At 39.9% G+C, this 15,194-nt stretch overlaps 1 protein-coding gene across 2 annotated transcripts in view; it reads left to right on the top strand.

Moving 5' to 3' along the window:
• MAPK14 (mitogen-activated protein kinase 14) overlaps window positions 1–14,726 on the top strand; it is a 32,416-nt gene extending 17,690 nt beyond the window's left edge. Inside the window, exons 9-12 of one of the 2 annotated variants that reach the window (XM_081914505.1) lie at window positions 8,974–9,053; window positions 10,591–10,669; window positions 11,321–11,494; window positions 12,652–14,726. In XM_081914505.1, coding sequence (XP_081770631.1) covers window positions 8,974–9,053; window positions 10,591–10,669; window positions 11,321–11,494; window positions 12,652–12,719 — 401 coding nt within the window. In that variant the 3' untranslated portion in view covers window positions 12,720–14,726. Of the gene's footprint in view, window positions 1–4,951; window positions 5,032–8,973; window positions 9,054–10,590; window positions 10,670–11,320; window positions 11,495–12,651 lie in introns of both variants that reach the window. The other variant, XM_081914504.1, reaches the window with a different exon arrangement.
• The last annotated feature ends 468 nt before the right edge of the window (window positions 14,727–15,194 follow it).

Below are 15,194 nucleotides of genomic sequence, written 5' to 3'. Positions count from 1 at the left end.
AATCCAAAATCCATATTATGGCAATGCTTTTATTAAGCCAACCAAAATAGTAGACAAGCAATCGAGTCCTCGAATCAATATTTGGGAAGAGAATGCATGGCTGGTGGTAACACCATGGCCGTGCATTTTGGAAGATTCTAAAGGCAAAATGTGGGAAGAGGTAGTAGGTTCCAAAATGGAACTCTTAAATGCTGTGTTGCTGTTTCTTTGTACCAAGGTTTACTTGAAAGGAAGAAACAATGGCAAATTTCCTATCTTTGGAACTACAAAAACCAGCTGTTACTCAGGTCTGTCTCCATCCTTACATGAAGCACACAGGTTTATGTTTTGGATATATGGAAAAGCAGAATAAAGAGGAAGGGCTATACCTCTGGGGTAGAGCATCCGCTTCTTACCTTCCTAAAGAGAAAGGCAGTCTTATTAACAAAAGTGTACTTTTTTTTACCTTGCACCCCACCTATACTTAACCTTTACCCACCTGAACTTTCTACCTCTGATAATATAAATACTAACTACTTTCTTTTCATTCTTCTCTACCTGTCCAGGTCACACAAAAAGTCAACCTGTATGGCATTTCACCTAAAGATAGAAGCAAACCAGGGTATCAGTTTTTTGTAGTTTTTTTGTATATAAATTTTGTTTTAAAAAATAAAGATGGGAAATCAGGCATTATCAGCCCATCTTTATAACTTGGTGCAACCTGATACCTGCATAGTGCTCACAGAACCTCATTTGAATGTCTGCTGCTTCCTCCCACATTATGCCACAGGACTCTTTATCAAGTGCAGACTCATGGCTTTACCACTAGCTAAATATTCTGTCCTCAGCCCCCCATTTTATCCACGCAACAGCCTTAGGCTGAGCAACAGGGACTGGCCCAAGGTCATCCAGTGAGCTTCATGACTGAGTGGGGACTTGAATCTTGGTCTCCAGGTCCTAGTCCAATACTTAAGCCTCTTTAACATACTGGCACACTCTATAATATAATTCAGAAGATGTATTTGTCCCTAATCTGAAGTCTAAATTATTGGCAGGATCTGTGCAACCCTTTTATCAGTTATTAATAGAGAGATTTTGAAAGAAAAGAATATCTTGATATTCTGTCCAGTTGCACTGTGTCCACCAAAATATGTTCTATGGGAATGAAACATTTAAAAGTTTCCGGGTTATCCATGTAAAAGTAATAAATAAATGGATTGAATCCTAGGGAAATAAAATATATTTTTGCATTTAGTTTTCCGACTATTAAATATTTCATGAAGGGGAGTGTGTGATGTTGATCTTTGTGGAAAAAACTAAACACATTTATTTTAGGTTTTAGGCTAATATTAGAAGGTGTGAAGATGGTCAAAGTCATTTATTTTATGGTTGTTTTTAACAAACTTTCCCAGAATAGATGAGGCAAATGTGAAAACTATGATACATTTATAGCCTACATGTTGGATTTTTTCCTTGTTTTTGTTGTGTTACCCTTTGCTTTCACTTCTTCCTGTTCATTTCTCCTTTTCCAAGACCCTTACAGTTGTCTTTCTCCTTTTCCTTTTCTGTCTGAGGTATGTAGAAAAAAAGTTTCTTGCCTAAAGAGCAAAATAGACATGTTTCAACTATGTTGGGTGCAGTTTTCATTTTTACAATATAAATATTTGTATTCTTTTCTCTATTACATGTACATACTCCTCTTTTTGAATGGTCCTAAATGAAGTTGTGTTTGCCTTCCATAAATCTTCACTCCATATGTGGCAGTTATTTAAGGCTAGGGTGGGGAGTGATAACCATTTCTGTCAGCTTCTTAATGGGAATAATGGATATGCATTCAAGGAATAATAACACATTGGCTTACATTATAGGAATTCTGTGAGTATACACAGCATGCAAATTGGTTTAACCAGTGGCAGGAATTTGTAAAGCAAGCTTTTATTACTCAGCTCTTGGAAATCTGATCTGCAGGAGATAGTGGGTTTGGGGGCTCCAGTAGTAGGAGTTGCCAACTTAAACACTTGATGATCAGCAGCTACAGGTAAGGGAATGATTAAATGCCCAAGCTGTAATTGGTTAATATGCTGCATGTGCAGACTTAACTTCCATAGCTAAATTATGTGTTTTGAAAATTGCTATAGGTTTGAGCATAACCAAAGTTGTAGCTGGTAGTACTGAGTAAAATCTAATATAGTTATTGCTGAACAGAGTTCATATTTCTTCTACCCTGACCCATATTAGGGTGCTCTCCATATTTTGAAATCGTGAATAGGGAATCGGGCTGGGCCTGTGTCTTCAAGTAATGTACCTTGATTAACCTATTTGGGACAAGTTGCTTTTTTAAAAAAAAAAATAATAATAAATCTTACTACCTGAATTACTACAATGATCTGGAATGACTAATTGGACTGTGATGTAGAATTTGTTATAAACATATTCTAAGTCAGGAAGATTTCTCAAAAAGTAGCCATATCAGAATAACGTGTTCTGGGTACTCTTGGTCTTGAATGCCCACTTGGACCTGGCATCTGGATTTTGCTTTAAACTTGGCTTTTTGCTGTATTCACTGTTGGTTGTGGTAGCAAACTTTTCCCTTTTCTGTATGGTCAGTATTGGGACTTGCCAGTTCTTGAAATTCATTCTTTTCTAAGATCTGCATGTTTTTCTTTGCTTATGGCTTTCTATGCACTCTGTTTGCTTTTGCTTTGAGTTTACTAACAACTCTTTCCTAGTTAAGTAGCAGTTCACAAATTATATTGTTGATATATAGATGCAACAATCTTGTAATATTTTAATTGATTCATTGTGTTGGTTAGCTGCTTCCAACTGACTTCTGCTTCTTGCCCTAGTAAAGACTTTGTAGTGAAGTAATTAATGTTTGTCCGTGTACGCAGCAGACACTGTAAAAAAATAAAAAGCACTGACAGCAGATATATCTTTCATTACATTCTGATATTACTTAACTTTCAAATACTTCAAACAACCAGAAAATGGTTGACTTACCATTATTTAGATGGCACATAGATTCATACTTTTGGTTGTACTATATAGTGTTCCCTTGTTTTAATTTACAAACTTGTGTTAACTTGTTCCGGCTGAAGGCTGAAGCACATAGATGAAAACTGGCATCTTCTTTCAAAGATGAGCCTACATTGTGCAGTTTTTTGTTGGAGGCCTCAGTTCAAATCCAGCCTGGAATTCATGAAGTAGCTTTTGGGAAGTTACTGCTAGAAAGTAATTTGCTTTAAGGCTTAGTATAACTAAGGTGGGAATTATTTTGCAAATTGAATTTATATCCTGCCATTCCTTAGAACAGCCTTGATGCAGTTTCAAATTCAGGAGATTAGATTTTAATCTTCAGAGGCTGGAAAGTTCTCACTCTCCAATAGCTATGGGATTTCCTATGCAGTCAATAACTTTTTCTTACTCTCCCCACCATTGGGAGCATTGCTCATGAGCCCCAAGCCTGCTTTCCGATCTTAAGGATAGCAGTTCCAGGTGGGGTATAACTTCTAGGGCCCCTAAGAAGTTTGTGACTTTTTCAATCAGTTCCCTGCTTTGTTACACTAGCTGTTGTCCGCAAAACTCCCTGAGAGGACAGTGGAGGGAGGCAAGTGTAACTCATTAATATATATATAACTGCCCATTAAATACTATGATAAAATGTCCAGATGGGTTTTGCTGACATGGGGTCTCCAGTTGTAATAAAAGTCACTGATTTCACAAAAAGGATTAGGACTGAGTGTTGACCGCCAACTTCTATAAAGTAGAAGTGTTGACAGCACCTGAAGTAGCCAGCATCCTAGAAAGCATTTACCAACCTTTCCCTACCTGGTGCCCTCCAGATGTTTTGGATTAAATTTCCCACCATCTTCTGACCATTGGCTGGGCAGGCTGGGGTTGATAGGAGTTGGGAGTCCACTAGGTTGAGGTAAATTGGTTTTGTGCACTATTAAAATTAGCCTCAAAGTTGCTACTTTACCCAAGCTTTAAAAGTTAAGTCGAAACAAAACAAAAAACAAAAAAATCCATTCCAGTAGCACCTTAGAGACCAACTAAGTTAGTTATTGGTATCTGAAGAAGTGTGCATGCACACAAAAGCTCATACCAATAACTAAGTTGGTCTCTAAGGTGCTACTGGAAGGAATTATTTTATTTTATTTATTTTATTTTGTTTCGAGCAATTTCTACTTTCACTATCACCAGTGCATGCTAGTCTTTTACCATACTGCTTCTGCCACTAAATCTTAACTGTCACTAATGACTGGGAGTATAGGTCTAACCTAAAATAATCACAGAGAGCATCAATTATATCTGTTAATCACCATTGTATTCTGATTGCAAAATGTGCATGTTTGCCACAATTGGATAGTAGCTTGGAATGGTGGACAAGCCGTAGTAGAGCAATTAGAATATAGAGCACAGAGCAGAGCAAAAAAAAGCACTTTAACCTTAGAACCTCAACGAAGCTGTCTTCAGTTTGTTCCTTTGGACAGAAGCTTGGGTATATTTTCTCTTGTAAGGGTAGAAAGATTTAGACTGTAAAGCTATAGTTCTAAAAATTCTAGGTGCACTCATTCTATTCTGAATTAGGAATTGCCTCATCCCTTCCATGAACAGGAAAATTGCAACTTGTGAAAGAGGAACCACATTGGGTAAATTCAGCCTTGCAACAATTGATCACTCACATAAGCAGTTGTCTCCATAAGTTGTCTCTGCTTGAAGAAACAAATGTGGCTAAATGTGTCCACATTTCTTGAACAGATTTGGGTATAGGATTTTCATCAGGTGGATATTTAAATGGTATGTGTCTTCTACATTAGATGTGTGCTAATATTACTTATTATTATTTATTATTATTTTGATTGAGACATTTGATTTTCTTTTTTCCCCTTTAGTTTTATTCGGCTGCTGCTGTGATTTTTTTCCTCCCATTTTATTTGTCCCAGCATTTTCCTTTATGGTCCATCGTTAGATATTGATCAGTTGAAGCTCATTTTGAGACTCGTTGGAACACCAGGGCCTGAGCTTTTGAAGAAAATATCTTCAGAGTCTGTGAGTTTAAAGCTTGACTGTAATGCCTTGCCTTTTTGGATTTTGTGTTTTCCCTTTTGCTTTTCTTGCTTGTAGACTGCATCTATCTCCTTCCTGGTTAGTTTTGTCTTAAGCTTGTTTCCTTAGACACATCTTATTTTCCTTGGACACATCTTGAAGCCTCCCCTCTCTGCCTCTGTACTAGTCTTCATGTCCCATCTTACCTTCTTCTATTTTCTGTCTGTAGGCTATACTAAGCTTAGCTGAACACTGTGTACTTCATTGCACACTCTTGTTAAACGCTGTTAGGAACATGCTGTTACCAATATCCCATATATATATATATACATATATATATATCTCACATCTCCTAATGGATAGTGCTTTCTTTAAGTTGGATTTTGGGACTTGCATTGAGTGCTCTTCCACAAACTGTTTCAAGAAGAGGGAAATGTTTAGGAACAAGTATGAGCATGAATCATGTTAAAAGCCACACAGTAAATTCCTGCAAACAGCTTCTTGTTAGATCATAACATTGACCTCAGTCCTAAAAGTGCTCAGTCATAAAGGTGATATCCATGGAAGTAATGATACAGCTGGGGTTTCCCCTCCATAAGTAGGATTGTTCTGCATTCATGGGATGATAGCTAATCTACATTCTACACTTCAACATAGGGAGCGGCTGGGTCTTGCAGCTTACCAGAATAGCAATGAAAGTTGGTTGGGTAGGTGCCCCAGTGTGAGTGCAGGTTTGGCTTCACCAGTGTTCCTCTGCAGTCCTGTCATCACTGCTGCCTGGTCCTACGCTATCCCTGCAGCGTCCTAGTAAGAAGCAGCAATGCCATTGTCAGGGTAGCACTGTAGCCTACTCTCATCACACTGGTCACTGCTACTTAGGCATGGATGATTTTGTTGTATAAAATATTTTGATTAGAAACTCATTTAAATTAGATCTACAAGAACCCTGATTTAGATTAGGCTTACTGAAGCGATTGAAACGTGTTCGGAAATAAGAGGGGAAATGAGCTGAAAGGAGCCCAGATTCAACATATCCATATTTGTTTACTAAATACATGTTTGCCGGTTTAGCCATAAAGCAGTGGTGGAGAGCCAGCATGGTGTAGTGGTTACGGTGGACTTGTAATCTGGTGAACCGGGTTCACTTCCCCACTCCTCCACGTGCAGCTGCTGCGTGACCTTGGGCTAGTCACACTTCTCTGAAGTCTCTCAGCCTCACTCACCTCAGAGTGTTTGTTGTGGGGAAGTAAGGGAAAGGAGATTGTTAGCCTCTTTGAGACTCCTTAAGGGGAGTGAAAGGCAGGATATCAAGTCCAAACAACTCCTCCTCTTCCTCCTCCTCCTTTTATCACTAAATGGAGTGTGAGGAGGATGGGCCTGTGAAACCTGTACCCCTACCCTGCCTTACCCTCTTAAGGTCTGTTGCTTGAAGAATTGATACTGGAACAGGGAGATGGGGAATTAAAGCAGCAGTTTTCAGGTAGGTAGGGCAGGGAAAGGGGTTGTTCCCCCAATCACACCACCCTTCTTCATAGGCTAACCAACAAGCAGGTATTTAACAAACACAGCTGTTGAGCCCCCAGTAGTTTTCTGGAATTAGGCTGATGGAACTTGAAAAATACTTAAAAGTTATAAAAATAAAAAGGATTCTTCCTTCTGTGAAGTGCTGTGAATAGATGAAATAGATAAGAAAGACAATGATGCTTATAGTCCTACTTTTTCACCTTTTGTACATCTTGGTTTTTGCTTCAGGAGGACCGAGTAATCAGCAGTTGGGTCATACTGCAAGAATTTAATGGAACATTTTTTTCTGGGTTAAGGAAGTAACTGGCTCCTGAGAACGAGCATATATTGACAGATGGGTTTTTATTGTTTCTATAGTGCCATCTGTGCATATTGCATTTTACAAAGAACATGTTTGATAGGACCCAACTCCAAAGCATGTGTTCTTAGAAGAACAAAGCATGTATTCCTACCTGTGCTGTATATCCATTGAAGAGAGTACTGAAAAGTCTAGCCCATCCCTTTATAGCCTTCTAAATGAGGGTCTGCTTTGGAGTAATGGGATTTTAAATGGCTGCATCTGCTCATAACTTTCTGCTTTGCAGTATCAGTAGCTACATGTGTTCACAGCCAACTTGGCCCAGATCTCATCCAGAAAACAATGCTGAGTGAAAAATTCAGAATTAGATGACAATGCATACTGCAATACAGCAGCTTGTCACCTTAAGCATCTTCATACAGTTATTTGAGATGAAGTAGCAGATGAAGATTCTTCTTAGGCTCATACCAGATGGAACACCCTTGCTATGAAACATGGATCAGATGCAGTCTTGACTGGATGTGTGTTAAGTAGCAAAAAGTATGTAAACTGTTTTGATGAAATGTAGGAATGATTGCCAGGAGGTAAGTAAAGGTATAAAATGGCAGCAGTGAAAAGCAGGGCATTTGAAGTTAGAGAGTGATTTTAACTCCCTCTGTGTGCCCCAAACTTGAGCTGTGTATCTCTTTAGAGCAGGGAGGATAAGCTTTTTTGTTCATATACTTGCTGTGTATGAGCCCTTTTGTTGACTGGGTGGGGGATAGAGAAGAGCCATGCTGCTCTTGTGTGTTTGCGGGTATTAGAGGGGTAATAAGAGATGGTGCCATTGTAGTTGAAGCAGATTGGTCTCCTGCTTACCCCACCCATCTCACTTGTAGGTTGGGGGTTGTAACCATAAGATATCAGATCTGAATAGAATGTAAATCAAACTGTGCCTTGACAAACACATAGCCTTTGCCTTCCTTTCCTGTTGCGGAAGTTGGTAATATTCAGGCTAACACATTGTCAGTTTTCTCAGGACCGCTTTCCATTGGTTGTCTAATTTAAGGGAGAATCACTAAAACAGAATCACTAAAACAGATAACAGAATCACTAAAACTTCCAGTCTGCAGTAATCTCCATATATCCATACCCTTTTTACTCGTCTGAAACAGGCCTGAAAGTAGGCCCATTGTCCAGCCAGTTACCTGTGGTTTAATTAAAAATCCTACAGTGGAGGAAGAACTGTGGAGGCTATATTATGAAACTGATTCCACCCTCCCAACTTGGCATGAATTCCAATAAATAAGAAGTTTTTTGCTTTTGTAGACAAAGTAGCAATGTCAAATAGTATCAAATAGCAATATTATCTAAATGGGGAAATTAACTAGATTTTTAAAGTTGTGAAAACTTATTAGGCTAGAAAATTATTTCAGTAAAAGGACTTCATTTGGTTCTGCATATAATTAAAGCATAGCTAGACAACATACTTGAAAAAACTCTTGTCCTCTTTCCTCCCCATATATCATGTGCAGTTGAACAAAATTAAATGCTGTATAAAGAAATGTGCTACATGAAGCTTAACCTGACTACTATGCACTACAATTCACTGTAGAGATGTTTATTTTGCCATAGTTGCCATTAAATTGGCTTTCTCTATGTCACTGACACCTAACATTTTTGTGCAATGCGAACTGCATTCTAAGATTGCATATTTCTCTATTAGCATTCATATGGACGAGTGTCTCAGATACTGCATCCTCAGTGTATTAGCTTGTGCAGCAAAAGAGTGAAATCTAAGCTTTGTAAAGCCAGATAGAATAAAATAGTATATCTTTAGCAGCCATCAATTGGCTCACTTCCTTGTTCAATGTGACTTCTGTTTCTAAAAGGGGCCAGCACCCAGTTTAAGGCTGCCAATTGATTATTATAAACAGTGAGCAAGCATCTGGCTTTACCGAAAGATTATTAACTGTTTTCTGATTTTACTTTCTGGTCGGCTTTCCTGTAATACAAAGATGGTATGACACACAGAGTGGTAATTGCCTGTAGTGTGCAGACTAAATGCCTTTTGCGTAATTGTCTTGATTGTATGTTCACACTGATGCTGAAATATTAACAAAGCCCTTGACTAGGCACCTAAGATATTAACCAGCTTCAGCAGATAATGCGTCTGACGGGGACACCCCCTGCATATCTCATTAACAGGATGCCCAGCCATGAGGTGAGATGTGGCAGGGTGTGCATAGTGGTCTGCAGTTCAAAACATTTCTTTATTCATGGATCTTTAGCCCATCTTTCAGGGCATAGCCCTACTAACGCTGCTCACAAAATTGAAACAGCATAGAACACTTAAATACATCATCACAACTCTGTCCCCCAGTCTAAAACCAACGGTGTTTAAAAATCCCAGCACACTGCACTTAAACAGAAGATAGACCTGAACAGATCAGAATCTACTTTAAGGCAAATATAATTGGGTCTCATGAATTCATAGAGGTGGAGCTACTACAACAGAAGTCTGTCTCTGTCAGAGGACTAGAGATTAAGGTTCTTAAGGCCCAGGTAGGCCCATATGGGTGCAGGCAGTCCATCAGAGAACCTGCTGCCAAACACTTTAGGTCTTTAAAGGCTAAAACCATCACTTTACATTGAGCCTTGAAGCAAGCTGGCAACCAGTAAAATTGGTATTGTGTAAGGTGCTCAAAACACCTAGCCCCCACAAGCATTCTAGCAGCTGAGTTTCCAGAGCACATTAAAAAGGTAAAAGGCCCCTGTCAGTTAAGTCCAGTCGCAGACGACTCTGGGGTTGCGGCTCTCATCTCGCTTTACAGGCCGAAGGAGCCGGTGTTTGTCTGCAGACAGTTTTTCGGGGTCATGTGGCCAGCATGACTAAGCCGCTTCTGGCACAACCAGAGCAGCACACAGAAACACCTTTACCTTCCCGCTAGAGCGGTACCTATTTATCTACTTGCACCTTTTTTGGCGTGCTTTCGAACTGCTAGGTTGACAGGAGCTGGGACTGAGCAATGGGAGCTCACCCCGTCATGAGGATTCGAACCGCTGACCTTCTGATAGGCAAGCCCAAGTGGCTCAGTGGTTTAGATCATGGCGCCATCCGCGTCTCTCTATCCAGAGCACATTATGGTAGTCTAATTTGGAGGTTGTTAGAACATTGATAAGTGAGGCAAGGTCTGCTTCTCTGCATAGAGCCACAACTGGTGAACTTTCCTAAGCTGATAGAAGGCTTCCCTTTATAGTAACTAGGATTTTTTAAAATGTGCTACTGCACAGCTGTAGGCAGCATAATTAGCTTATAATTTGGGTCTTTTAATAGCAAGTAATGAAAATCCACAAAAGAGAACCAAATTTGCTGAAACTTTCTAATTAAGTAGTCAACAGATTGTAACTATCCAGTTCAAATGGGACTCTTCTAGTTAGTTGCAGAAATAACATTTGTATTTGGTTAGTGCTCAACTACATAAAGACACCTGGACGCCACTGCTGACCTCCAGGAACTTGTCCTCACTTGCAGCAACCTTCAGTACATAACAGGCAATATTCTTCCAGCCTTACAACTCATAGTGCCCTAGTTCCAACGCTTGTTAATTGTATTTCTGTCGCTGTGGTCAGTCTGGATGAGAAGGGGATGAGGATAAATTAGATGCTGATTAAGCTCAAGCAGGAAAAAGTAGGCACTCGCAGGAGCTTATAATGATTAGGAGGCACAACCTTAACAAAACGTTTTTCTTTTTCTCCAGGCAAGAAACTACATACAGTCTTTGTCTTACATGCCGAAGATGAATTTTGAAAATGTATTTATTGGTGCCAACCCCTTGGGTAAGACTTATCAGCAGTTCCATTACAGTGGAGAATCCAACATGCAAACATTGAGATGTTTAATGTCTCTCGAGACAGACTGATGTTTTAAAATAGTGCTCTTTGTCCAGGAGGTGAAATAACTATTTAAAATATTTATGGACTGCCTTTCTCAACAAAGTCAATGTGAGGCTCAAGCCCACAACCCTGAGATTAAGAGTCTCCTGCTCTACTGACTATCCCAGCTCATTAAGTTCAACTCTGCATCTTAGTGAAAACTTGCTTTATTTGTAAATTTTGGTTCAAGAGATAATACAACCAAGTGTTGGTTTGTTAAATACTACTTGTAGCTTCCTATCTGAAGAGGAATCCAAAGTAATACTCCCAAGTACAGCTTGAACCATAAATTACTCTCCATTGTGAAATTATAATATTCTTTGGACTGCTGGGACTGAATCCTTATCTGCTATAGTTGGGATGGGGAACTTTTGGCCCTCTTGATGTTGTTGGACTCCTGACTTCTATTAGTCCCATCCATTATGGCCAATGGTCAGGGATGATGGGAGCGGTAGTCTAGCAACATCTGAAGGGCCACAGGTTCCCCGCCCTACAGCTTTAGGTAAGACTGTTGTACAATAATTCTCTCTCCTCCTCATCCCTTGATCCCTGAAGCTGTAGACTTGCTGGAGAAGATGTTGGTGCTGGACACAGACAAACGAATCACTGCTGCTGAAGCATTGGCTCATGCCTATTTTACGCAGTATCATGACCCAGATGATGAGCCAGTGGCAGATCCCTATGATCAATCCTTCGAAAGCAGAGAACTTGATATTGAAGAATGGAAAAGTAAGTTTTCTGGGAGACTGATTTGGTAAGACAGGTCTTGATGGGTGACATTCACAAATACTATTATTGTATGCTCATATAGTGAAAGCAAAACTTGACAGGAGGTGATAAAATATAATGCAACTCAGTATTACTTTGAATAGAGGAGGCAGGGGGTGGTGGGAGAAATAGCTCAGTTCTGGTGGTATATTGTAAAAATAAATAAAAAATACAGTCCTTTGAACTGGATGTCAAATTAGGCCTGAACCTAATTGGTGGGGGTTCACAAAACCCTTCTTATTTCCATGTGCTGTTCATTATCAATAGTGCTTTCTACAACTTGCAACATATTTGCCTTTAAAACTGAAGAAGTGGCACTTCTGTCAGATTGAATGATTCTGTAGGGAATAATGTAGGCAGCATAATATGCAGTTAATCAGAACTGGATACATGATGTCACAATCAAACTGGAGCGAGGGGAGCCCTTGCTCTGTGTGGGGGGGGGGGAGGTGGAACACACCCAATGTTTCTCACATCCTGCCCAACCGTTGCCAAAATGGAGGTGTGCAGTTCATGAGGGGTGAAGTCTGTAACACGATGTTCTCCTCAGTTTCTGCATAGTGTTACATGAAACTGCTGCTCACAAAAGCAGTAAGTTTATCTGTACTGAATTTGCTTATTGGCCCAATCCACCTCATTGCCGATTCTAAATATCTATAATTGGGGATTCTTCTTCATTAGGATTTGAGAAAAAACAGTCATCAGCATTCTGTACTTCAAATCCCCACAATAGTTTGTAGACCTGACAGAACTGGGTTAGCAGCTGCCATGTGTTCTGTCACCTTGCTCCAACAAAGTGATGATCAAACTTTGTCTTCCAGCTGTTTGGGGACTACAACTCCCATCATCCCTAGCTAACAGGACCAGTGGTCAGGAATGATGGGAATTGTAGTCCCAAAAAAACTGGAGGGCAAAGTTTGGCCATCACTGCGGTCCAGCAAGTAGATTCAGAATCCAGTGTGCAAATCTGGAAACAGCTAGTACCTAATTTTAGTTAAACAATCTTCGTTGACTTTGAGGATTGAATTAACCAAGAGTGATTCATTATCTTGTAGGGAAGGAACTGTTACCCACCCGCTGCACTAAAGTCAATGTGTCTTTCTCTTTTTCTCCACCAGGCCTAACCTATGATGAAGTAGTTAGCTTTGTGCCACCACCGCTTGATCAAGAGGAGATGGAGTCTTGAGAATCTATTTCTCTCTCTTTGTCCCATATCACTGTGAGGGGAAGGCCTTTTTCATAGGGATTCTCCACATATCATTCAAGTGCCTCTTGCCGTGAAGATTCTCCTTGGTGGAAGGGTTTTGTGTGTAATTCTCGTGTGTGTGTGTGTGTGTGTGTGTTGAATGGGGGTGGGTGGGAGAGTATTTATACAGTAACTGTATAAATAATGCTGCATGTTCTCTTGTATTTTTGTATACAGCCTGGGACATGCTTCTGAAGACCTGTTTGTTTGCTCTTTAGCCTTTACAGTTGGTAACCAGCTTTCATCGCTTATATGGCAAGGCAGATATTATGCAGGGAAGCTGAGATTTCAAATTCTCAGTAGCAATTCTTGCCATTAAATGGCTTTCCTATCAAGAAAAGACTTAAGATGATGGAAGCTGAACTTTTACTTGAACTGTGCCCTCTTCTTTCTAAGATAAGAGAAAAGAGGGTGAGGGATGTCTTTCCATTCCATGCCATGCAGCTGCTTTACACCCATAGCCTCTTCCCAGTATTCTGTTCAGCAGGAAGGATGGGCCCATGAATGACTGGCTACCTGTTGGGAATATTTGTCTGAACCAGTGTAAAAAAAAAAAAAAGTGTGTGCCTTAAATGACTGAGGAGAAATTGGAATCGGGGTTTGTGTTCTCTTAACAGTGGGATTCTGAGCTTGCTGCTTCCTGGGATGTTGTGGGCCACAGAATACCCATGTATTACTGGCTACTTTGGCCAGGATACAAATCTACCAAAAATAGGGTGCACCCCTCATTTTTGGTATCCTCTCTCTTCCCTGCCCAACTCTAAGATGCCCAGCAGTAGCTCTGTCATGCTGCCTGTTCATTTTGTATATCTCCTTAAGACAGAGTGTTTTGCATGTTGTAGCTGTGTGTGCATGTAGGCTTCTTTTTGTTATCTGGAGGAGGCACTGGGTTCGTAATCAGCTAATAAATTACTGTATTCACTACCATGGTCAGAGCCATATACAATTGCAGAATCCATCTATTCTTGTTCAACTCATGGGTTGACATTTTGGGCACTTTTTGGATGAAAAGGGGCAAGCGAACATGCACCTTTCTTGGATCTTCCTTTTGTGGCTTTAAAAATGAGTTCATTTGTCAGTTTGTGTGTGCCTGAACACAAGATTCAGTTCACTGTATTCATATATGATAGAAATCAAGTAATGATGAGATTGCCCTATTTAGGGACTCAGCGGGGGGCATCACTTCAAGTATTTTGTGTCCATCAGGTGTTCTGGGTATCTAAGGTCCTATTTTTAAAGTATTTTCTGAAATTTGTATAATGCAGGTATCATGCATGGATTGTACGTCTGTCTCTGAAAGAGTGAAGCTTTGCAGTATTTTTGTTTTTCCTAATGGATCTGGGATTTTAATGTATTTATCCCTTTTGTACAGAGAAGCCGCCAAAAAAGAAAAAGAAAAAAGATGGCATGTGGATAATAAAGCCATCAGTTCCTTCCTTTCTAGTGATCTCCCTTCAGGTCATACCCTCTGTAGAGAGACTTGGGGTCCAGAGAGCAGTGCTGCTTCATGCTTCTGGTTTGGAGGCCATCTTAAGACCAAACAAAGTCAACTGCTGGACCTGCAGTCTGGGTATTCAGATGGAAATGTAGATATATTCTGTAAAACATAACAGGAAGATTATTTTTATCAGTCGTTTTATGTGTAGATGCTACCGTGTGACTTTCATGCAGAAATGCTATAAAAAAGAATTTAAAAACTTATAGGTATTTGTGTGAGTGGGAATATCTCAGAAGTTGAGAGTCTATGTGGGAGCCCCTGTGGAGAGCACTCCCTGTCATTTAGTGTGGTGCTGTTCTACTGCCTCAACTCTGGACAGAAAGTACACACATTAAAAGATAATTTCTGCAAATTTGTATGTATCCAGGAACTTTGCTCTAACTGGTTATGCCATATAGGATTATCACACAATGCCACTGGTTTAAAATAAACCTATTTTTCAAACTTAATGGACTGGCGGTGGTGGTTGCAAATTAATGTGTGTCTGTAATTAAGGTGACGTATTCATTGAGACAATGGATATGATGCGGTAATGTCTTACAGTTACTAATAGCACTATGTGTAAAAAGCAAGGGGGAAAAATCTTAACTGGCCACTGTGTGTTAGGTGGTGGTTGTGTTGCCTTTTTAAATGCCCCCCCCAACCCAATTACTCTCTTGAATAAAATAATCAAACTAAGCCTGTTCAGATTTGTAAACAGATACCAAAGACCAATTACTCATCATTACATTTCAATGTTACAACTGGACTCTTGAAAATACAGACTGTAAGGGATGGTTTTTAAGGTACCCCTGGTTTGTATCCATTTGAGTTGGTCAACTCTGAAAATGAGCTTCATAAACAAGTCTGGAATTACATCTTCCATGGCCACACTGCAAGAAGCTGTGCTTGTAAAGTTACAAGTCATTCTTAATCCT

Source organism: Podarcis melisellensis (genome assembly GCF_964234715.1).
Source record: "Podarcis melisellensis genome assembly, chromosome: 6".
NCBI classification, from domain to species: Eukaryota; Metazoa; Chordata; class Lepidosauria; order Squamata; family Lacertidae; genus Podarcis; species Podarcis melisellensis.
Note: the sequence above shows the minus strand (reverse complement) of the source record. Positions and strands in the feature narration are given on the sequence as shown.